Below are 22,293 nucleotides of genomic sequence, written 5' to 3'. Positions count from 1 at the left end.
ATGGGAAATGCTCTTGGGAAATGGGAAAACAAAACGGAAGGCTGCGTCGCCAGCATCTGCCTGCATTATAAAGTTTGAACGGAAAAGCGGAGGAAAATGAATATTTTAATTTCGCCAGAGTGCAGCTCACACACACACACATAGAGACGCAATCAAATAATTTAAATAATTTAAGCCATGACATTGTTTTCACAACGAAGTGAACTTATTCTCAAGTAGAAGCTTGTGGCGTATTTTTCTTGGCTTAATTGTCAGCCTAATAGCAAACCGATGCAAAATTGGGCGAAGACATTTATTTTGAATTTGAAAGCACACAATTCTGGCTGCCAACTCAGTTGACTTTTTGTTATATATCCAGATGATTGAACAAATACAAATACTCTTTGGATTTCAAATTGTCATGGTAACTTAGCGACAGTCATGGCCACCAGACTAGGTCGCTAGGCGAGAAGAATAAGCCCTCCTAACCAATTGACTACTAGAAGGTTCTTATTGGCTTAAAGCTATTCAAAGCAAAAGATCTTGTGTCTAGGAATCAACAGCTTGGAGGAATTAATCAAAGCATACATTCATATGCCTGCTATAACCGAAATTCCGAGTTATCAAATTACGTGTGTATTCCTGTAAATCTAGTGTTGTCCTATTATCATGTGGAGTGTAAGGCGTGGCATCGCCTCGGCGACCGCTGAAGGTCTTCGAAAGTTTTCCCCCAATCTGGGAGAGTACTCCAATCAACTTCAATCATGGTATCCAACTGTTTCGCATTCAACCAACTTTGTGAAGAACCTGGAAGCAACGAGCAAGTGTAGAAACTATCTGAGAATAACAGACGAACCCGAACTACCCAATTTGGCAAATATTTATGAGCAGGTGTCCCGTGATTCTCATACAATACCTGTTGGCTCTACCAAGCTTAGAAGATCGGTTTTAGACGACCTGCCAAAGAAATTTTTGCAAAAAAACGATTCGGAAAAATACCACCGAACTTTGATGGATTTAAAAACCAACAACTCGGCAAGCAAATCAAACAACACAATTAATGGATCTAATAAGCCTGAAGGGCATTTAATAAACTTAACGAAGCCTAATAGCCATAAAAGTAGTAATACTCCAAAGAATTCCACAAAAAATATTTTTAGAAAAATAGTAGTGCCGAATATCCTTAAATTCAATAATCCGATCTTAAAAATGCCAGCAACAAGGAGTGTTCATAGCAATTCTATCAATATGATAAATGCACCAAAATTTCTGACGAACAACATTTTCCAAAATAGTTCTTATGAATCAACTAAGCCAATCGGTCATGAAATCAATATTCCTCCCCATAGCTTAACGGGGCATAGTAAATCTCATATCAATTCCAGACAGTCCCAGAAAAGGAGAAATTTTCAGAAAAATTCTAAGTATTTTAGAAAGCTTGCTAGCATTAAGAAATTTAAAAACAAAAATGATCCTCAAAAGTCCCCTATATATGGTTCATCAACGGAACTGAAAACTGAGACTAAGAATTATTCAGAAAGGTCTCAGCCACGAAAACAATCTCGAAAGAAGTTTCTAAAGAGTACTGGTGAAAAACTTAAGACTAGAACCCTTAAGATTAGAAAATCGGCGAAAACTAATATTAAAAATCAAAAATCTAGCTCACGTTTCTCGATGGATTCACAAGACGTTAGTAACCCAAAAACTAGAGGCCAAGTTTACACCGTGCCTAAGCCTAAAGATGCGAATGCATCTCAACTTCCAGATGAGCCCAAAAACGAAATTGGCTTGGAGCTCAGCAACATCACACAATTTGATCGAGGATCCTCTACGACGTGGGTATCTAAATTGAATAAGAGCTTTGTTAGTTCTGGCCCCACCGATCTCTATGATTTTAGGCCCCTTGATATACATTCTTACTTAAAGTTCTTCGAATCCTCGCATTCCATTCCGTCATATACAAAAGTACCTTGGCCGGCACCTGTTAAGCCCGTGAAAAGAAGTGCAAGGAGTAAAGAAAAGAAAGTAGTTCTACATCTTGCACCGAGAAAACAAATTAAAAAGAAATACTGTACAACTGGCTTGTGTAAGAGACCATCCTGTTTTGCGAGACCATATAAATACCACCTGTTTCGGTTTGAAATCTGTCGGAGAAAACGCAAAGCTCCTGTAAAAGCTGTGTCCTGTCAGACAGAAGTCAACCGAAACAGATGTGACTTATGTGAGTTCAGTCGACCAAAGAGCGATCCCGATGAACCATTCATGATTGAGATGAAGAGGCGTCAGAATCGTGAGCAGTTGAAGCAGTACTATCTAAAAATGGCTGCGAGGGAAAAGATATCCCGTACGGAAACACTTTTCGATAAAGAACCGGATCTGAAGCCCACAGAACCTACGACCAAACCCTTTTCTAAATCTAGGACTACTTGCAATAATGTTGGCAAGATGCGCCACGAATTGAAGCAATGTTTAGTTACGTTGAACCTTTGTGGTCGTCTTGTCGAAGATTGGTTGCAATTGTCCAGATGCAAAAGGAGAAACTAAGCTGGTTTGGATGCCGAACTGAATTGGAGTAGAAACGTCGAATCATTTTAATGTATGATGTATTTAGTATGTTTTTACTATCGGACACGGTGTTCTTACTGATGATTCTGAATAAATGTAGTGTGTTACCTTATGTACTTTTCACTTGTAAGACAATCGAGGTCGGGTAACTCTGCTTTTTATATGTAACAATGATAAATTAAATAAAGAATTTCCTAAATCTAAGTTGCCTTGGCAGAACTGTTTACCTCAAGAAAGTAAACACTAGTATATTCTGCCAATTAAAGTCAAGAAAAATCAATGAAATGGTCGCCCTAACGAGCACATCAAATTGTCAAGCAAGTATGCCAAATTATTTTATTAGTCATTTAAAAATCCTACATAAAAATCCCTTAAAATTGTTAGTGCATTACATTAGTGCCTCGACATGTCGCTGAACATTTGGAAGAGCACCCGTTTGCTGGATCGAAACTGTCTACGTGGCAAGATCCAGGGACTGTCGCCCCTTCTACGGACTATGGACTGGCCACCAAATAGGGATTCGGTTTTCCGGGCCACTTGGAGCTACTATGCTAGCGGCTGTCAGGAGCGACTGACGGACATTCGCAGGCGCATCGAACAGAACGCTAGAATTGTGGCTCCAATTAAAGAGCCAATTACCAAACTTCCAGTGGACTTAAAGTTGTCCTTCAACGAAACCCAATTGCCGCCAGGAATAGATTTGGATGAGCACATTTATCAGGAACTGGTGTCCTGTTTCCGGAACGCAAAGAGCACTGAATCAAAAAAGAAAAAAGAAGCATCGGCCAAGCGTTCGAAAGTTCAAAAGTATTTCGATATGGGCAAGTTTTCCACCCCAGAGAAATGGATTGCTTGGAAACGTCAAGAACTGCAAGTTGGTCAAATGCTACAGAATTCTTTCGATCCTTATTTGAAAGCGGAAATGCACAAGAAGCTACAACATCTACAAAAACTAACCAAACTGCGACCCCTAGTAGTGCTTCCAAATCAGGAAGAAAATATTAACAAACACAAAGTATCATTGACTAAGAAAATAAAGTCCCGACAAAAGTCCACGAATTCATTGAAAGCTGAAAGCGAATCAAGAAAAAATAGCACAAAAATTGCAGATACATATAAAACTTATAAGAATCCCAGTAAAATCTCGAAGATACAACATTTGCGTATAGGAAGTATAAAATCGGAACATAGTAAGCAATCTTCCAGGAAATCGACAACTAGTACGATATTAGCATTCCATCCAAGTCTAGAAAGTATCGCAAGTACACGACAATCTACCAGATCTTTTCGACCCTATGTCAAAAGACCAGTAAAATCAAACCATAGTAGCGATGAAGATGTTTTATATGCAATCGATGATCTAGGAGAATCCCCACTGTTGAAAGAGGTTACTACCACGTCGGTAGCATCGGAAAAACATCAAAAGTCAAAAAATTTGAAATTACCAATGAAAATTAAAAAACCTAAGCTTATAAAGCAACGAAAACATGCAGAAAAACCGAAAATCAAAAATCCTAAAGTTCACAAGAACTCAAAACATCCGAAATCGTTAAGTTACCATTCTTTTAAGACCGACAGCGAATCGGTTTCCAAGAACGTATCATTTTCGGAAAGCAAAACATCGGCATCTAAACAACGAATATTACGCAAGAAATTAACATTAAGAAAGTCGAAATCAGAGGGGACCATCGAAGAGGAAGAGCAACCTGTGGACCTAAGACAGAGTTTCGCTTCCAAAAGTATGTCACAATTTTTGAGTAACTATCCAACGTCAAGATCGATTGAATACCTTGCGCAAATCGTGAAAGGTCCGTCATCAAACAATCTTGTCTTGAATTTAAAGAATAAATTCAATGAATCGGTCGTGTCACTGTACAGAGGTCAAATGACTAACTCGGATAATGGTAGTGAAATTCAAGATATCCATAGAAGCTTTATTATTAGTGGCGATCACCATGGCTGGGCCTTCCTTGGCAAAAAAATGGCCTTCGTTCCGCCAACTTCCTATAGCACCTATAGCAAGGTTAAGCTAAAAAGACGAGACCCAAATGAACCGGCGGAGAAGAATGTCGAAACGGATGGACCCGATAAATCGCCACTAAACTCTATTGCCAATGTTGTAGGTAACAAGACAAGTCCAAGAACTACAAAGGAACAAGAAGGAACACGGATGCACTCGAAAACTGTTTCTGTGGATGAAATGCTTTCTTCTGTGGAAGCGAAACCTTTACTAATTTCCGATCTGGTATCAGACTTTATGCTGTCTTATGGCTCTAATATGGGTTTTTTTGAAACAAATCCGGATTTATTTAAAAGCAATCAATATGAAGCTAATACTACGACTAATCAAAAAGAAGTGCCCAAGAAGAGCCCTCAAAAGAGAAAGGTAAAGAAAGTTAAGGACGTGAAAAAGAAGCCATCGCAGCACTTTAAGAAGACCTGCTCCTTATGCAAGTGTGTTAGAAGAAAACGTTCCGAATTGCAGCCTTATATGCTGCAGATGCAGAAGAGACGTCAACGATTGGAACTGAAATCCTACTATGTCCAGAGGATATCGAAATGTCAAGAATATCTAAAGCACGACCCGAAGGAAATCTGCACCCGCGATGGCCTCGCTATATGTTATGAGACCCTCAATCTTTGTCAGCAGATCGTGGATCAGAAGTTATCAAAAAGATCATGAGGCTAAGTCCTAAAACATATGATTTAAAAACAAAGATACAAACATATAAGATGTAGTTTTTGTGAGTCGATGAAACAGGGAACAAACAGGGAGTCTGTAGAGTATCCTGTACTACCAGTTGCAGCTAGCTCATTTTTTTATTTCCCCTATATTCGCCAAATAAAATAAAATACCCAGTAAAAAATGATGCATTTAAAATACGCATAGCTGCCAATTACCCATTCTCATACCATTTGTAAGCAGTTCATTCCCTAGACTTTTACGCGACCCCTAAAAATCGCACTCATGTGGCATACAGTTTTTCAATATTAGCATTTGCCCTATACAACAGTTGCGACTGCATCCTCTTCCGCGAAATTTATTCCATTGCTGAGTAAAAATAATATAGTCCCATAAAAATCAGTTTTTTACACCCGAGCCCAATTCGCATCCCATTCGCATAAATGTCAATGCCAACGCCAACTAAAAATCCGTCCGTTGAATTTTGCAACCCACGCAGGCTGAACCTCCCCTTTTTCGAGTGCAACTACAAAAAAAAGGGGCGGAAAAAAGAGAAAAGGAAGAACAAAATCAAAGTGAAAAACAACAAAACTCGGTCGAGGATTTTAGATAGTAAAAACTTTTATATGGTGTTTTTATTTTTGGTTGAAATGCGGGCTGCCTCAAGTAGTTTCTTCTAGATTATTAATTTTAATGCCAATTTACTACGACACGTTGAATGCAGTAAAATTGTATATTTATGTGCACGCCTGTCAAGGCAAGTGAACTTAAATTATTCTTTATTCTTTAACGAATAACATTTGGGAATATTTCTTTTAAATTTTGAAATTTTAATACTAGAAGAATAAATTGCTTTTTTAAGCTCTTAAATTTAACAAAACAGCCAAATAAGTTTTTTTTTGTACATGACACGCTTTTTATTTATATGAACTTTAATTCCCCTAGCCATTTAATTAAGCTGTTGGACTGAATCTACTGACAAAACAAATCCCCATTTTTAAAGTAGAATTAAAATGTTATTGCGGCTTATGTGAAGCACAACGCTTGCTAGAATGATTTATAGTTAGAAATCACAAACATGGCTGATAGTGATTTAATCAGTTCACTGCAGTTTAAGACTTTGCCCTTTTAAATGATTTCATTCATTAATTATCAAGCGTGGCGAAGTGGTTGTAAGTCATTTAAACGCCGAGCGCCGCAAAGTATGCAACGCTGGAATGCAAACACGTTCAGGTGGGGACAGGTGTGTCAAGGTGCTAGAACGCGTTGGAGGAGCAGCCGATGCGACTGATGCCCCGGGCAGTGGAACACCGTTAAAGGCCAAACAATCCGGACGAAGGATGTGCAGGAAATTTAAATGAGAGCGGAAAAAAGCGAAGAAGGAAATGTGCGATGAATATTGCTTACTGCTCGGCGGTGGCATCATAATTGCCACTAAGTGGCTTAACTTATTTAAACCAATTATGTGAGTCACGGAAATTCCGTTTAATTGCAAACCGAAATGCGATTTAAGGAAGTGAATTGCAGGCAAAAATAATTGGAAAATTTTCTAATTGGCTCGGCATGGCAAGTTAACAAGCTCCTTCATCAGCTAATTCAACTTTTTAGATTAAACCCAAGCGGAAGTTGTAGTTTCTTCAGTTCACAAAGTTGAACAGTTTGCACAAGGACTAAAATGCTTGCAACTTATGGCCGAAATCTTCTTAAGAAGGTTTGTAATTTACGCTTCGCGGAGTGCAAAGATGAAGTTTTCAACTTCAGAGGTTAGCTCAAATTTGAGCATGTAGACGCAAAGATGAATTATCTTTAACCAAGTTTGGACGGATTTAAAATTCCGACTTATCGCCTCTTTGACTCCATACAATTTGTTAACTTGAATGATAAACTTAAAAATACATTTTTTATGCGGAAACTTGATGTAACAATCTCATTTGCATCAAAATTCTAAGGTATTTCCTATTAATTGTGCTTTAAGTTATATTCTCGTTGAGAACAAAGTTCAAGGCTGCTTGTTCCAACGAAGAGGTTTATTTGTTCATTATTTTCCGGGATGTTATCGCATGTACTTTCACAAGCGTTCAACCAAAAAGCTTTTGTTTTGAGCGGAATATATATATTCCCTATATATTTACACATCAATTTGCGTTCGCTTCAATACCTTTTAGCTATCGGTACACCACATTAAACCAAAATTCAGTTTTGTTCCTGCCAAATCCCGAAATTCGGCGAATCAAATCGCTTTATTGGAAAATGCAAACGGAAATCCGTTCGCCACGCACGTTAACATAATTATGGATCGCGCTCACTGGGGCCCAATCAATCATACGCAGCGTGAGCCGCCTGACCTTATCGTTCGGCCAGACACGATAATAATATTGGAATCCTTTGAAATGCAAATCAGGCGAATCATCCGCAGATTCGTAAACACATGTACTTACCTTTTTCTGAAGGAGCGGGTGATTTTTTTCCAGCCTCCTTGTCGATTGCCGATGATTGTTTGCTGGTTGCCTGTTGCTGCTTGTTTTATGCTGTTCTCAAATCAATTCAACAGAACTTTATTTGCACGAAATTCCCCACAAAAAAATAGAAGAGAAAAAAACAGTCAGTGAGTGGAGAAAAGCCACAGGAAAATGCGTAAACGTAACGAAATTCGTAGGAAAGCAAGTGTCAAACAAAAATTTGAATTGAAAATATGTTTTTCACAAAGAACAAAAAATATCAGAAAATAAGAAAAATTAATATTATTGACTTTCAAAGTTTTAAAATATCTTGATTTAATACACTTCTATACTCAATTAAATATTATTTAGCAGGTTTAAAAGTTTTTTATAATGTTTTACATTTATTCCCTATCAAGAAGACACTTTTTTTCAGTGTTGGTATTACACATTTACACATTTTCCAAGTCTACGATTGTGTGTGGATTACATATGGTAATTTCCTTGGGACTTTCACGATTTTTTTCTGTTTTGGTTTGCGGGTGTGTAGGGTCAGATTATAATCGTATTTTCCAATCTGAATAAAATTAGCTTTGATTTTTCATTTCATTTTTCAGTTTTATTTTGGATTAGAATTTATGGTAGTCGCTTTTTTTTTTTTGCTTCGGTGGGAGAAACACATGTTGTACCACGTAAATTTCGTTTTAATAAACATGTGCCAAAAATTAAATCAACTATATGTGAGTGAGTTTATAATTTTAATTACTTTTATAATTTATGTCTTCGGATTTCGCTGTTTGAAATTTGAATTTGCACTTTTCCACTTGCAACATTGTTGCTGGCAACTTCCGCGCTTCTGCACTTGAACTAGTTTCCCGTTACAAGCCTTTTCAATTTTCCTCAATTTTCCCAGCCGCCCGCGAACACATACACACAATCACACACACACACACGCACGCACGCAAACGAGGAGAAAGGTGTCCAAATCCACTGATAACAGTTACGCCTGGATTAAGTTCCGGATGTATGCGCTATACCTTTCGCCACGTCCGACTTTCGAAGCCACTCAGCAGCAACTGTTGCAAATGTCGAAAAGGCAACTTGTGGCTGCTGCTTTTCGCCTCTGTCGACGTCGCAGCATCTCTTTTTCCCGAGCTTTTCCGAGAGCTTTTCCTCGCACCACGGCAAACTGTTGATTGGTCTCCTGAATGTGCGAATGTGCGTGCGTGTCTTTCGGCCAGGAAGAGAGCACAAAAGAGAGTCCATCGTCGACGGCATCGCCGTGCTTTACTTAGTTAATTAGTACCCATTCAGATGGCAGTAAACAGTAGTTAGTTCCTGTTAATGGGCCTTAAAATAAGTCATTAAAGATGGCATTAATAAGTGCGCGGAAATGAAAGAGGTAAGTAATGCTCTTAGTTTCAATTTGAATAGTAAAATCTAAAATTAGTTAGTATTTTATATACTCATATAATGGAGAAAGAAACAAAAACTATTCTTTTTACGTTTTAAATATTTTTAAACTGTTGTTTATACTGTTGAAAAAGAGGGTTAAAAATGTTATGTTCTAAGCGGCAATAACAGATACAATCACACCCTCGAAGTCAACCATAATCTCTCGAAATTTGTTTTCCATTTCGCTTATTTGAGCCCAGCACAAAGCCATTAAAGCTGATGTTTACCAACGCAGCAGTTACCAATGGCACACAAGTACACAAAATTCTGTGGCTGAAAGAAAAACTCATCGTGGCACTTGCTGCTATTTGGAGACCGCAAATAGACGGCACACTCGCAGAATTAACGCGCTTTTAATAGATTAGAGCCGAGCGACGGCTCTTCAGGGGCACATGGAATGGTGCAACCGATGATGCCGCTCAAGGACCTGTGCACCCGATCTGCAGATAATGCTAACAACCTGACCGCCACCCACAACCCGTTCCCACCTTGTTATTAGTATCCCCAAGTGGAGCGAGGACACACGTTTGGCAAATTTACCCAGCCAGAAGGACGACTAATTGATACGCCCTAGCTGGCACGTAGGAAAATAACAAAAAACGTAGTTTACACATCATTATGTTGTAATTATAATTATATACATACAAGTACGATAAACTAAAAAATAACTTTCCCTCAATTTTCGAAACATATAATATTTTTCCCACTGTGTGCGACTGAGGTAATTTTTCTTCTTTGATATTGCAAAAACAATTACCTGAATACCTGAATGTTTTCATATGCGGCCGCGCATTAAGCTCACATTAAAATTATCAGGAATAAAGAGCGGCAGGTAAACGAGGCGAGGAAATCAAATTGAGTCGTTTACTTCATTTAAAGCTACGCCAAGTTCACGGACACGACAGCAACTTCGCGTCCTTGCGGCCATTTTGTTCAATCCTGTGTACCCATACATACACATGGGTGCTTGTTGGGAAAAGCTAAAGGGCCATGTCAACAGACGGTTAACGCTTTACTTCCTCGAAAGGCGTTCGTTGACTTTGCAGCGTAAAATTAGCAAGCTTATGCTGCTTTGTTCTGTTTTTTTTTCGCGCTTTTCGCAGGGCTAATTAAGGCGTTCGTCCTTCGCAACGGTAATCCTATATATCCTTGATCCAGCGACCCTGTCATGCAGCATCGCATTACCGTTGGATGCACGCGCATCTGATTATACGGCGTCATTTAGTCTTAATAAGCATTTTGAAATGTGATTAACGTCCCGTCCGTGATTAACGCTTTAATGTCTACTTATTAACCAAAAAATAGTGGTATAGTGTTTTAGTTTTAGTGCAAAAGAAAGTTTCTAAATTAAATAAATTTGAATTTGGCGCTCAAAAAGCAGACTGCTACAAAATTACAGCATCTAACGGTCCCACTTAAGCGAATACATGCACCTATCATAGCAAGTCACACTACCATCCAAGCTAGTACACCCTCCCAACCCACATTGCCATCACTACTCGACAAAATCAATCGATATCTGCAGGTGATAGCATAGAAGGTATCGAACAATCATCAACTGAAGTGCCAGCTCTAGCGTTTTGCTTTGGTTGAAAATACAATTAAAAATTGATTGCGAAGTATTTAAATATTCTGCATCGCCAGGTGAGTGCGTGTTGCCAGCATTGGCATATTTTTCGGCCGGAAAAAGTGTTCACAGTCCATTCAACCATTGAATTGATGGCCCAAAGTCAGTTTAAAAAGGCGCGTCATGTGCTGGAATCGAAGAAAATGCGTTACAATGCAGTCGCATTCAGCAGTTGCAGTTGTGCACTTTATTTTTTGTGTTTCAATAATTACCAGTTACTAATTAATTTTTTACCTCCCCCACCCACTCTCCACCCCTCTCCCTTTTTAGCCATAAAAATCTGCGAAAACTGAACGGTGGCGGCATCGAAAATACCGAAAGAAGCACAAAAAGAAAAATTTGCAAGGCTGCGTCTGTGTTAGTGAGCGTGTGCGAGCGCGCGTGTGTTGCTCTGTGTGCGTGTGTGTGTGTTGGCGAGTGCGAGTCTTTTTTGCCTTCAGTGCGTGCGCTGTTTCTCGTGTGGAGCCCAAAGGAAGGAAAACACACAAAAATACAAGAAATCCGCTAAGGAAAAAAGCGTAACCAAAAAGAAACAAACAAACAAGTGCCGCTGCAATGGAGAAGAGAATAGAACTGGAAAGACGCGCACGCAAAGTAAATCAGGTAAGCTAAATACAAACGATGAAAAAAACACGCGCCACAAACTTAAATTGAGGCCCAAATTAAGTGACGCTTTCGTGTGTGTGTGCATTATCATGTAAATCTAGTTTCAATTTGTTCATAGACGCCATAGGAAAAGTGCTCGTGAAGAAGCAGCAAAGCGGCATCAACAAGAAAAACGAAAAAAAAGAAAAGAAATTGATCGCCATAAGCAAATTCTACACACATGCCTCTTTTTGCGTGCGTGTGTGTGTATGTATGTGACGCCAGTGTTGCCATGTGCGTGCATTTTTGCGCCTTGCCTGCTGTTTGCTCCTTTAGAATGCAGTTTTTCAATGCGTTTACAAGCTATTACGTATTTAATTGCAAGCCCCTGAGTGATTTTATTGGACGGCAAGCTGATGGAAAGCAATCTTTTCGGGCCAGGCGAGCTAGAGCACTTGGAATTGTATTATCTCCACAGCTGGCAATGCTGCCTCGCTTGTTGTTCTTGCTGCTGCTGTTCTCGTCGTAGTTGTTGTTGGTGGTTATTGCCGGCCTTCAATTGTGACAAACACGGGCAACATGTGTTTGTGTGTGCGTGTGTGTTTGACTGCATGTTGTAATTTCAGGTTATTTGATACCAAATTGTATCTATAACAATATTATAGCGCGCGCATCATCCGCACAAACACACGCGTACCACGCACAAAAAATACACATGCATACGACTTATGCACAAAATAATCGACACATAGCATACATATCAGTACATCCATCCATACATATGTACATACATATATTGACTGCGCAGTCATAATACTTTTATGCTCCCCTTCTTCTTTTCTTCTTCTAACGTATTTACCTGCACGCCATCGCCTCTAGCCATCCCGTTCCCGCCCACTCGAAGTGGCAAAGAAATGCAGGCGAAAAGACAAAGCCGCTGATTAATAAACATGCGCTCTGGCTGGCCGGCCAGCCTACTCAATCTCAATCAGCGGTCACCCAACCGCCCAACCACCCACTGCCCGCCCACAATGCACCCCACAACAACAGCGCAGCCAGCAGAAGACAAAAAATAGCAACGTATACACACTCATTCGCGCCTAAGTCAAAGCCAAACGCTGTGTGCATTCCTTTCCACTCATTTGCTCAGATACAGTAGGCACTGTCTACTGTCAACTGCAGTTTCAATCATTTGCATTCCTCATTTTGGTGGTTGCTAATTCAATTGCTCGAACATAACCGAATCCTTCGCCGTAAATTCAATACGAACATCATTTCCATTAGTAATAAATTATACCTTGGACTAGTACCACTTTGTTTCCCCCAATCCCAAGGATCTAATTTTGTTTAAACTGCAGTATATCCATAAAGATTATTTACAAATTTAAATTGCTTTCAATATCAAAACATGATTTTAATTTTTATCAAAACAATAAGTTACAAAGTATATAAAGATTATCATTTGCAGTCAGTTTTATTTTGTTACAGTTTTATGTTAAATTTTATTGAAAATTGTTTTATTTTAGGATATACCAAGTTTCTTGCCATTTAGAAATAAAATAAATTTGAACCATAATTCAGGTTAGAAAGTGTCCCCTGTAAGCACATAACTGTTTCTCGGCTAGACAGAGACGAACAGACGGACTCTGAAGGCACCCATTTTGTTTCTTTGTTGTTGGTGTGTTGTGGCGTCGTGACATATTGATAATTGGGTAATCTAAAGAGCACAGCCTCCAAAAGGCGTACGTTGTGTACATTTATTCATTTGTAGATTATCACACCGCAAAACACCACCCACTCTCACCCCCACCCATTTTTCGCAGACAGGCGCAACAACTAAACTACGTCACGGTCAACCATGTTGTTGTTGTTTTGTTGCTGCCGGCTTGTCTTGTTCTTCTACTGCCATCTCCCTCCCACTCCCTAATCAATTCCGTTTTGCTCGTCATTCTTCTCTTTGCGCATTCTGCTTTGTGTCGAGGCACGCACACATACACACGCTTGTGGCACACACACACATATGTTGGGGTTACATAAACGCGAGTTGGCACTTTTTCCTCGTCGCCTGCATTACAAAAATATGCAATTTGGCGATGGAGCAGCGGGAATGTTTACCAAGTAATTTACATTAACGCCAAATTGGTTATTTTGCATGTAATGTCGTTTTGTATTTCAATAAAAAAAATTTCTCAGCGTTTGATCGATTTTTGCGTATGTATTGTTCTCCATTTTTTTTTCTGTTCGCTTTGCGTCAAAAATTTTCACAAATGTGACCAGGCTGCGATTCTTGAATATTCCACAATGTATACATCAAATATACCGAAAGAATCGGTATCGTTTGTTGTTTTCTTCGATAGCTGGTATCGATTACTTATCGATTGGTTTAAAAATGATTCAAAACTAGTTTTAAACAAATAAAATTAACTACTTTTTTTATTTAATTTTAACCTAGATCACAGAGCTGAATCTGGACAACTGCCGTAGTACAAGCATCGTTGGCCTTACAGATGAATACACAGCCTTGGAATCGCTCAGCTTGATTAACGTGGGTCTCACCACACTGAAAGGTTTCCCCAAGCTGCCCAATTTAAAGAAGCTGGAACTGTCCGACAACCGTATTTCGAGTGGGCTCAACTATCTGACCACCAGCCCCAAACTGCAATATCTCAACTTGTCTGGCAACAAGATAAAGGATCTGGAAACCCTGAAGCCCCTGGAGGAGTTTAAAAATCTGGTTGTGCTGGATCTGTTTAATAACGACGCCACTCAGGTGGATAATTACCGCGAGAAGATCTTCAAGATGTTACCATCGTTAAATTTCCTAGATGGGTAAGTTTGAGTGACATCTTTCTATTGTAGAACAGTGAAAGTAACTCCTTGACCACTTCCAGATTTGATTGCAACGACGAGGAGGTGCAATCTGATGGCGATGATGATGATGAGGTCAACGGCAACGATTCCGACGAAGAAGGAGGTTGGTATTAGATGTATTGTAATAGAGCAAAGATGCAATCGCAGAATTCAGGATTTTTTTTTTTTAAGAGAACCATTTAACCACCATTAGAATTCCATTGTCCGTCTGTTTAACCTAATCGCTTATTGTGGATCGCACTTTCTTCGTATTAACAATTATTTCATATACTCAACCGTGGCTTTTGTCGCCTTTCAGATAAGTGCAATGCATTCTGTTTAAATGGTTTAGAGATCGATTTAGACGAGCTCGAGGCTTTGGAGAAGCGGGTAAAGGCGAAAAAAAGTTTGCAGGACAAACCACCTCCCCAATCGGAGGACAAAGAAGTAGACGAATTAGATGAATACTTGAAAGAGTTGCAGCTAAGAGAATCTACTGATGCTGCAAGCGATGAACAATCTGTGATAAATGCCACACCGCAGCCTTCTAGCAATTCTAACTTAAGTTTTGTAATCCTGCTGTATTGGTTCCTTGCCATTTTAAATTTGGGCAGTGCTACATATTGTAAGCATAACGTTTCTGGACTTTTCTTCAGTATTAGTCGAACTTCTCTAACTCGAAAATGCTGCAGAAAAAGTAAAGATTCCCTTACCCACAAGGAGCGTTATAGTAGTTCGTAGGTTTGTTGATCTCAATTCTGTTGAACACATTAAAAATCGATTTAGGGAAGTTCGAGATGTACAACCAAGTTGGTTTAATCAAATTTACCATTGATATTTTAGTTTCCGGCGAAGATGACGACGACAGCGATGATAGCGACGAAGAGGTGAATGGCGAAGTGTCCTTGTCGGAGGTATACAATGACGATTTGGAAGAGGATAACTCTGATTGGGAAGGCGAAGACGAGGTTGGCGAGGAGGACGAGGAAGAGGATTCCGATATTGATGATGCCGATGGTGATGCAAACGAATCGGCTGCATCAGTGAATGCCAAGGACAAAGATGGCGAAAAGGAAGCAGGTAAGTTCATTCATTTAAATCCCACTCTCAGCAGTAGTTCTTAATGCCATTCCATATCCTTTCTTTGCAGACGAGTCGCAAGTCAGAGGCAAGAAGAGAAAGCATGATGGTTAAATCCCTGATCTGCCGCTATAGCGTCTTTGTACGTTATAAATTTAAATATACACCCACACACAAAACAAAAACACACACACACACATCATATTTTGATAGAAAAAGATGATAAATCCTTTAGGAAACCCACAATTTGTTTCTCTAAAATGTAAGCTAATGAAAGAAAAAAACGACAAAAAAACCAACATAAAACCCAAAACAAAGCAAGATCAGAGGAGCATGATGAACGTAATAATCAAACAAAGCTAAACAAGAAACAAAAAATCCTTGTTTAAGCGAGAAAAATCGAGGAGGAATGCAAAGGAAACCAAGCAAACAACCAATTAAACAAGTCGCATTAGTATAGCCTCATCCGAGCCCAAGTTCCAGTTTCATTTTAAACACCTTCGCCATCTTCAGGATTCACAACATGAAATCAAAATCACTATGTTAAAAATTACACAATTACAACGTGTACAATTTTTAGCCATCCAGCATCTTGTTTTTAAATTTCAATCAAACAATAGCTTTCCGGCGTTATTTGAACCACTGCGGATTTGTCAACAATTCGCGATCACACAATTTACTGCTAAGAACTTTTAACTAACTCTTAAGTCATTCCTTCTTTAAATACGCATAAGTTAAGCATCCAACTTCACCCACTTTATGCTCAAGGCGATTTACCCACACTTACATTGTTACCCATCACCCACCTCCCAGATACACAAACTTTATCCGCGTCTCTCTGTAAACGTAGAGCACTCACTTTTGAGCAACCCGAATTGTTTTCCTTTATATACATTTAAGTTTACTTTTGCCACATACCGAAATGTTTTCACTTATTCAACGGCAGTAGTGTTTTCATTAAATGTGGAGAGTAAACCTTATACACAAAACAATTTTAGACAAGACTTTTCATTTAATACACAAGTATTTAACCGATTATTATTAAAGCAGGCCCGCGTTAATTTAACGAGATGAGATGTGTCTTTACCAGCCCATTGAAACTGAAATACATAAACTACATCATTTTAAAATTGTCTTTTACGGGGGAAAAGGGGAAATGAACGTGGTTCAGAATTTTAATACTCTTTATAAGTTTAACCACTAGTAGAATGATTTCTATTAGAGAGAAGAGCTTATGCATATGTACGTACAAAATTTTAACATTTTCGAGAAATATAGATTTCGAAATAAAATATGTTAACCGTTTTTCTTATTTAGACATGTTTAAAACTAGATATCAATAATCAGGCCACAAATTCTATCGTTATCGGAAATGAGCTGGAAGTTTAGTATTTTTTACAAGTTCTGATATGCAAACTAGAAATATCGATGCTATCGTTAAAGGATTTCCAGCTCCGGCATGTACGGTCACATTGGATCTCAAAATCTGGCGCAAAACAACAAAAAAGGAAGCGTCGCAGTTAAACTAGTTAAATGTGCCGATTCCTTTTGAAAAAATGTCTACTGATATAGCCACCCAGCTGAAGGGCAGCCGCTCCGATGTGGAAAAAGTCCGTAAAACGGTGGAAGCCAAATTCCGGGAGTTGTCTGGCGATGGACTACCTCTGAGATACGAAGTGAACGTATTGCGCCATATTTGCCTCGCCTTAAAGGATAATCTGCACCAGAACTCGGATCTTTACTGCGACATCATGGACATAATGCTGCCACGCGTAGTTCCCTGCGAGGAGAAGCCAAGCTTATGGGAGGCGCACTTGTCTAGCCTGCGGTACATACATCATGGCTTGTGCCATCAGGTAGGATGCGCTATTAGAATCTTTGAGTATTTCTAACTAATTCTCCCGGTCACAGCGATCCATGGAAGCCTGCCAGAAGCTGTACAACCTCATTCGAACACAACCCTGCCGTCTGCAAGAGGAATCGGACTACAAAATATACCTGGACATACATTTGACCCACTTCAATGGTCTCCATGTGCTGCTGCAGAAGCAAAAACTCCCCTTGGAAGCTACAAGTCACTTGTGTTATGCTTTGGAATCATTGGGAGATCTTTTCACAGCCATGACGCAAAGGAAAATAAGTCTATGCGCACCGCTTCTAGTTCAACTAAACGAGAGTTTATTTGGCAAAAGAAGTAGATCATTCTTCAAGTCGCTAAGCTTCCTGCCGTCGGAGAGTCTTGCCAAGATGTTCAACCCGCTGCTTATCCTCCTGGCCAGCAGCACCAGTTCAAACCTGGCCGACTTATTCCATGAGTATCTCAGTCTCACGTTGGCTCTCGTACAAATCGACATGTTTAGTCCACAGTCCAATCAGCAGATGTCATTGCAGCTGCTGCGCATGTGCAAGGAACTATTTCGCCAGGAATCAAACCTCTGCTATGCCCTACAGCTGATGTACTACTATATCAAGTTAATCTATGTTCGGGAACCCACAGCCGACTTTAAGCGCACCTACATTGACTTGTCAAGCAAGTTTCAGCACTTCTTCGAGCACAAAGTAGCTTCGCACCCTAAAGAACAGTGGCTTGCGGATTTTCTGGTGGCCATTCAATTGCTACAGGTGCTCATCCATCAAAGTAGCAGTAAGTTGCAGAGTCATTTTCAGGTATTTTGGCAGCAGTTCGACGGAGAGAGCAGTCCGGAGATCTACACAGCGCACTTTCAGCTGCTTCAAACGTGTGCTAGCTTGGCGGTAAATGTTACGAGGAGTCCTTTAGGCTGCAGTTGCTCCCACGAGGCATGCAAGAGCGTGCGGCGGCACTGCATCTTGGCATATGGATTGTGTGCATTAGATGCGTATATTAATTGGAAACCGGCGGAGCAGCAGAAAGCGAATGTGGTGGGTATTTATATCTTATATTGTGGAATTTTAATTATACATTTCAATACTATTACAGAGCCCTCACAAGCCCTTAGTGGGAGTTGTCAAATACTCGATGGATGTGGCTAAGACCATGAAGTGCTTGGGTCCCACCAGTGTGGAGCTCATCAAGCTAGTGCGCCAGCTGACATACGTGGCTGATCAGGTCACCTGTCCGGAGCAAATGTCCGTGCTGCTGCCACTCTTGGAGCCACTGCAGAAACTGCGACCTTTGGTTGCCGACCAGGATATGAGCAGTTTACTCCGACGCCTCTTCAAGGCCAGCTCACATTGTGGGGATCCCAATTTGGCATGTCGAATCCAAGCTAGTTATTTGGCCTCGATTACGAATCCTGCACGATTGAGATCACAGATCTGTTTGTACTACCACAATCTAGGAAAAAAGGGCACCGAGATCAGTAGGTGTGTCTACGAGTGGCACGAGTCCACGCCACTGCCTTTTCCTCTCACTCCGGAACAAGAAAAACAGCTGTACGATACCGATTTCTTTGCTGTACTACACTATTTGAGGAGTCCTTCTACGGCTCATATGGAATCACTAATTCGTTGCCGAACGAGTGACTATCATTTGGTACTCATGGCCAGACAAATGCGAAAGGATGCCTCGATTTCGAAGAAGTGCATGGAGGTTCATGATAAGCTGAAGCAACAACGTTCGCTCAATCGAATGGAAAATTTGTGCCTGGGCCACGCAAGTGTGGGACTACTACTGGACGCACTTGAGGCTCAAAAAACCAAAGTTTGCACCAAGGAGATAACGGAAAATATGTTCGAAGAGCTGCTACTCAGGCAGAATCTATGGCAGATGAACATACAAAGGGAGCAGCGATTGGTCAACTATGCCAGTGAAGCCATCTCGCCATTCAGCAACTTCTTCAATCGAGCAGATCAAGAGCCATTGGGAACCAATGAAACCTCTATTGATTGGGAGGCATTGATTGACGATGCCATCGCTGCTGCCAATGCACTTTCGAGTATGGGCTATCAGTCACAAGAGGATGATGCCTGGCTGCTGCTTCTGAGAATGGGTCGCTGGCTGGAAGATCGTTTCACCTATCTCCGAGCCCTAAATCATTTTCTGTCTCAGAATGAGGTTAGTTCTCGTTTAAACCTGAAACTCGGCGAGGAAGTTGAAGTAGCAGAGGAATTCCTGGATGATTTGTGGCCTCAACTGAAAAATGGAAAATTCTTCAAGCGTCAGCAAACTACGGTAATGCTCTGCTTTTGTCACCTCGCCAGTTACTATGCCAGAATGGAATGCCATAGTCATGCCCAGTTGCTTCTATTGCATGTGGAACAACTTCGCGAAGAGTTTCCTGAGAGACAAGGAAAAAGTGATATTGTATTGCTGACACTACAAACAGTGCGCTTTCGACTTGGGTATCAGCAAAGGAAGCCAACGAATTGCAGGCTGCCGACTCCCCTGCGTCAACTGGACATTCTCCTGGACAATGTGCGAAGTTTTTGCAACCTATCCAGTTTAGATGGTGGCTCATTGCAGCTGCTTCTTTCGACTCTTGTCAGGGAAAGCACCGAGTGCTCTGCGAACAGATTAAGCGAAAAACTATCCTTCTCCAACATTGCACTACATTTGGTACTCCAATCTGGCTTGGCTTTAAGAACCATAGAGGTATTCCTTGCATGGTTATGGACCAATTTGCAAATGGAAAATTTCGACAAGGCACAATCGAAGTTGAGACTCATCGAACATTGTTTGGGTATAAAACAGCTGAATCCAACGAGTAGACCGGCAAAGGAAGCGATTAAGGATGTAGCAATTAGTGATCTGACTAGTAATATGCACCTCCTCCAGTTGGTGGAGCCGATCAGGAAGCAGCAGCAAGTAAATATGGCCTCGCCGAATCTGCTCAGCATGCGACCACATAGCCCCAATCCCCAACTGGACTTGGATCGCTACATAACACTCGATGTGGCGCCTGCGGCTCTTCGAGAGAATTCCCAGCTGCAATGCTTGTACTTTGTAACGGGCTGTCTACATGCACGTCTCCGCTTTCTTCAGAGAAACAACGAACAATTGGAAGAATTCTATGGAAGAGCGTACAGTTGGATGCAGGAAAAACCTCCGATGAGTAGCGCTATGTATCCCTTGTTGCATGCCCAGCAGCTGTATCATCTGAACTATCTTCGCTTTACGCGAAAGCATGTAGAGGCTATATCAACGGCTCAATTGAGCCTTAAAACACGACCACGCGCGGTCGACATTAACTTCGAGTACAACTTTTTGGCTCAGCTAAAGACAGCTCAATTGGAGCTCAAACCCGTGAGCCAGGATAAGCCGAAGGTCAAAACCCTTCGACGGGCTTTGGTATTCAATCAGTCACCCGAAGACAAGAAACGAACCGCAACAGGATCGGTTTCAGCCGTGAAGAATACGGCGTCTAAAGTTAAACAGTCGGCCAAAAAGGCACCTCGATTCAGAATTTACGAGGAGCTGGAACTGCGACCACCAAGTGCTACCAGTTGCAGTAGCGGTGGCAGCGGCACAGAGAACACACCGCCTTCGGATCACGTGGATCTAAATGCCTGTCAAGCGATCGAGATAAGCGACGATGACGATTTACCTTCGGCGTCCACAAAGAAGACCAAACCAAAAAGTAGAGAGAAGCCTAAACCCAAGGCCACATCCAAAGCCTGTAAAGTCCTAACATTGGACAATAGCTTGGAAATAGTAGAAACGCCAGCAATAACTACGAGTTCACGGAGCACCAGAGCCAGGCTGCGCCAGCCAGTGGAGACACCAAAGACAGCGACTCTTTCAACCAAGCGAACGAGGCGCCAGGTTTTGGAAGCACAGGCTCCCGAAACGGAGTCCATTAGCACACGCACACGGCATCGGCACTGATTAGATAGTAGAGTCTCCTTAGTTCTTATTTATTCTTATCGAAAATGTCTTGGTATTTAAATATATATATTGTGTGTAAGTGTTACAAAACAGCTTTTGACATAAATGAAATGTTTTTATCTTGTGGCAGGGACAGTAGTGATGTTCTACAGATGTCCTTGCTCCAAAAACCGTGCTGAATCCGTTGTCCATTGGAATGGTAAAAAACACCTGAGCCTGATTTGCAGCCTCCTTCAAATTGACCCACGTAGCGATTTCCAGTTGCTATGGATAACATATTAACTTATTATCTATTATCTTTATGCATTTTTAAAGTTGCGAAAAATAAATAAAATGAATTAAAGTCATCCAGAGGATTATATCTTTTTTCCCATTTGGGTTTAGCTTACAACTCCGGAACGACACTCACCCGTGATAAGTAAACCCTTTCCGTGCATCTTGTCACGAAGCCACTCGCCCACATAGATGCCGCCATCCGCCTGCCATAGGATGCCCTCTCCACTTCGCTGGTCCGCTAGCCATTGACCAAAGTAGACGGATCCGTCCGGATAGAACTGCTTGCCCTCGCCACTCCGTCTGTTCTCCCGCCACTGACCCACGTAGATGCGTTCCGTGCGGCCATCGTGCTCCTTGCGACGCAAACTACCGATGCCATGCTGTTGACCCTTCTGCCAGTGACCCTCGTAGGTAAGTCCACTGCTCGTTTCCTTGACCCCAAACCCATGAGGCTGCAGGCCCAACCATTTGCCCTGGTACTGCCCACCAGGATAACGTTGAGAGCGAACTCCGCTACTATATCCGCTCGTCCGCGACGACATGTCTGCGATGACTGAGCGCGGGAGCAAGTCCGTCAAATGCGGCTGTGCCATGTGGTGTCGTGGGTGGCAGTGGGTTCAATCCGACTTTAGGGGGCGGTGTGCGTGCGGTGGTGTCTAATCGAACCCCCCAGCAGCAGTAGCAGCATGTCTTGCCACCATTTGGCTTCCTCCAGCAGCGACACGCAAACTTAAGGAGGCCAAAGACATTGGCTCAATAGAAAATCGTTTGTTCCGGTTAAGTGTATGTAGTAAAAATCGTTTAATCAGTCGTATATAAATTACAGCGCTATTTAGCTTACATGGGTAAAGATCGAAAATAGACTGTTATATTTTCCCAAACTATTGGAATATACCTATGAATATATTTGTATTTTTTGCATTACATTTTCAAATACTTTCTTTTACAA

The 22,293-nt window shown here is 41.0% G+C and overlaps 5 protein-coding genes across 6 annotated transcripts; 4 read left to right on the top strand and 1 right to left on the bottom strand.

Annotated features, from left to right (window-relative positions):
• Positions 1 to 520: 520 nt before the first annotated feature.
• Positions 521 to 2,682, top strand: LOC116800531. The gene has a single exon (XM_032716018.1). The coding sequence runs from the start codon at positions 649 to 651 to the stop codon at positions 2,521 to 2,523; it is 1,875 nt and encodes a 624-aa protein (XP_032571909.1). The 5' UTR covers positions 521 to 648; the 3' UTR covers positions 2,524 to 2,682.
• A 107-nt stretch (positions 2,683 to 2,789) lies between these two features.
• Positions 2,790 to 5,351, top strand: LOC6609707. The gene is made up of 2 exons (XM_002034328.2): positions 2,790 to 2,865; positions 2,929 to 5,351. Exon 2 carries the CDS (start codon positions 2,951 to 2,953, stop codon positions 5,225 to 5,227), a length of 2,277 nt encoding a protein of 758 aa, XP_002034364.2. The 5' UTR covers positions 2,790 to 2,865; positions 2,929 to 2,950; the 3' UTR covers positions 5,228 to 5,351.
• Positions 5,352 to 10,667: 5,316 nt separating this feature from the next.
• Positions 10,668 to 16,254, top strand: LOC6609706 (acidic leucine-rich nuclear phosphoprotein 32 family member A). Of its 2 annotated transcripts, XM_032716024.1 has the most exons (7): positions 10,668 to 10,764; positions 11,018 to 11,350; positions 13,785 to 14,161; positions 14,224 to 14,306; positions 14,502 to 14,807; positions 15,026 to 15,262; positions 15,333 to 16,254. In XM_032716024.1, exons 2-7 carry the CDS (start codon positions 11,303 to 11,305, stop codon positions 15,374 to 15,376), a joined length of 1,095 nt encoding a protein of 364 aa, XP_032571915.1. In that variant the 5' UTR covers positions 10,668 to 10,764; positions 11,018 to 11,302; the 3' UTR covers positions 15,377 to 16,254. The 2 variants fall into 2 exon arrangements, with proteins under 2 accessions (XP_032571915.1, XP_002034363.1); XM_002034327.2 differs by lacking the exon at positions 14,502 to 14,807.
• Positions 16,255 to 16,718: 464 nt separating this feature from the next.
• Positions 16,719 to 21,415, top strand: LOC6609705 (protein three rows). Its single transcript, XM_002034326.2, has 3 exons — positions 16,719 to 17,118; positions 17,174 to 18,163; positions 18,222 to 21,415. Exons 1-3 carry the CDS (start codon positions 16,819 to 16,821, stop codon positions 21,066 to 21,068), a joined length of 4,137 nt encoding a protein of 1,378 aa, XP_002034362.2. The 5' UTR covers positions 16,719 to 16,818; the 3' UTR covers positions 21,069 to 21,415.
• Positions 21,082 to 22,292, bottom strand: LOC6609704 (MORN repeat-containing protein 3). The gene is made up of 2 exons (XM_002034325.2): positions 21,478 to 22,292; positions 21,082 to 21,332 (listed from the first exon to the last, which is right to left on the bottom strand). Exons 1-2 carry the CDS (start codon positions 21,935 to 21,937, stop codon positions 21,151 to 21,153), a joined length of 642 nt encoding a protein of 213 aa, XP_002034361.2. The 5' UTR covers positions 21,938 to 22,292; the 3' UTR covers positions 21,082 to 21,150.
• Between the last annotated feature and the right edge of the window lies 1 nt (position 22,293).

Source organism: Drosophila sechellia, chromosome 2R (assembly GCF_004382195.2).
Source record: "Drosophila sechellia strain sech25 chromosome 2R, ASM438219v1, whole genome shotgun sequence".
NCBI lineage: Eukaryota > Metazoa > Arthropoda > Insecta > Diptera > Drosophilidae > Drosophila > Drosophila sechellia.
This window is presented reverse-complemented; position numbering and strand designations above follow the sequence as displayed.

Bases quoted from the DNA above. Each gene is read 5' to 3' on its own strand.
- LOC116800531 (XM_032716018.1), top strand. From the start codon at position 649: ATGTGGAGTGTAAGGCGTGGCATCGCCTCGGCGACCGCTGAAGGTCTT.
- LOC6609707 (XM_002034328.2), top strand. From the start codon at position 2,951: ATGTCGCTGAACATTTGGAAGAGCACCCGTTTGCTGGATCGAAACTGT.
- LOC6609706 (XM_032716024.1), top strand. From the start codon at position 11,303: ATGGAGAAGAGAATAGAACTGGAAAGACGCGCACGCAAAGTAAATCAG. The intron at 14,162-14,223 runs GTAAGTTTGAGT...GACCACTTCCAG, and splicing joins TCGTTAAATTTCCTAGATGG to ATTTGATTGCAACGACGAGG. The intron at 15,263-15,332 runs GTAAGTTCATTC...CTTTCTTTGCAG, and splicing joins AGATGGCGAAAAGGAAGCAG to ACGAGTCGCAAGTCAGAGGC.
- LOC6609705 (XM_002034326.2), top strand. From the start codon at position 16,819: ATGTCTACTGATATAGCCACCCAGCTGAAGGGCAGCCGCTCCGATGTG. The intron at 17,119-17,173 runs GTAGGATGCGCT...TCCCGGTCACAG, and splicing joins ATCATGGCTTGTGCCATCAG to CGATCCATGGAAGCCTGCCA. The intron at 18,164-18,221 runs GTGGGTATTTAT...ATACTATTACAG, and splicing joins AGCAGCAGAAAGCGAATGTG to AGCCCTCACAAGCCCTTAGT.
- LOC6609704 (XM_002034325.2), bottom strand. From the start codon at position 21,937: ATGGCACAGCCGCATTTGACGGACTTGCTCCCGCGCTCAGTCATCGCA. The intron at 21,333-21,477 runs GTGAGTGTCGTT...TGTTATCCATAG, and splicing joins AAAGGGTTTACTTATCACGG to CAACTGGAAATCGCTACGTG.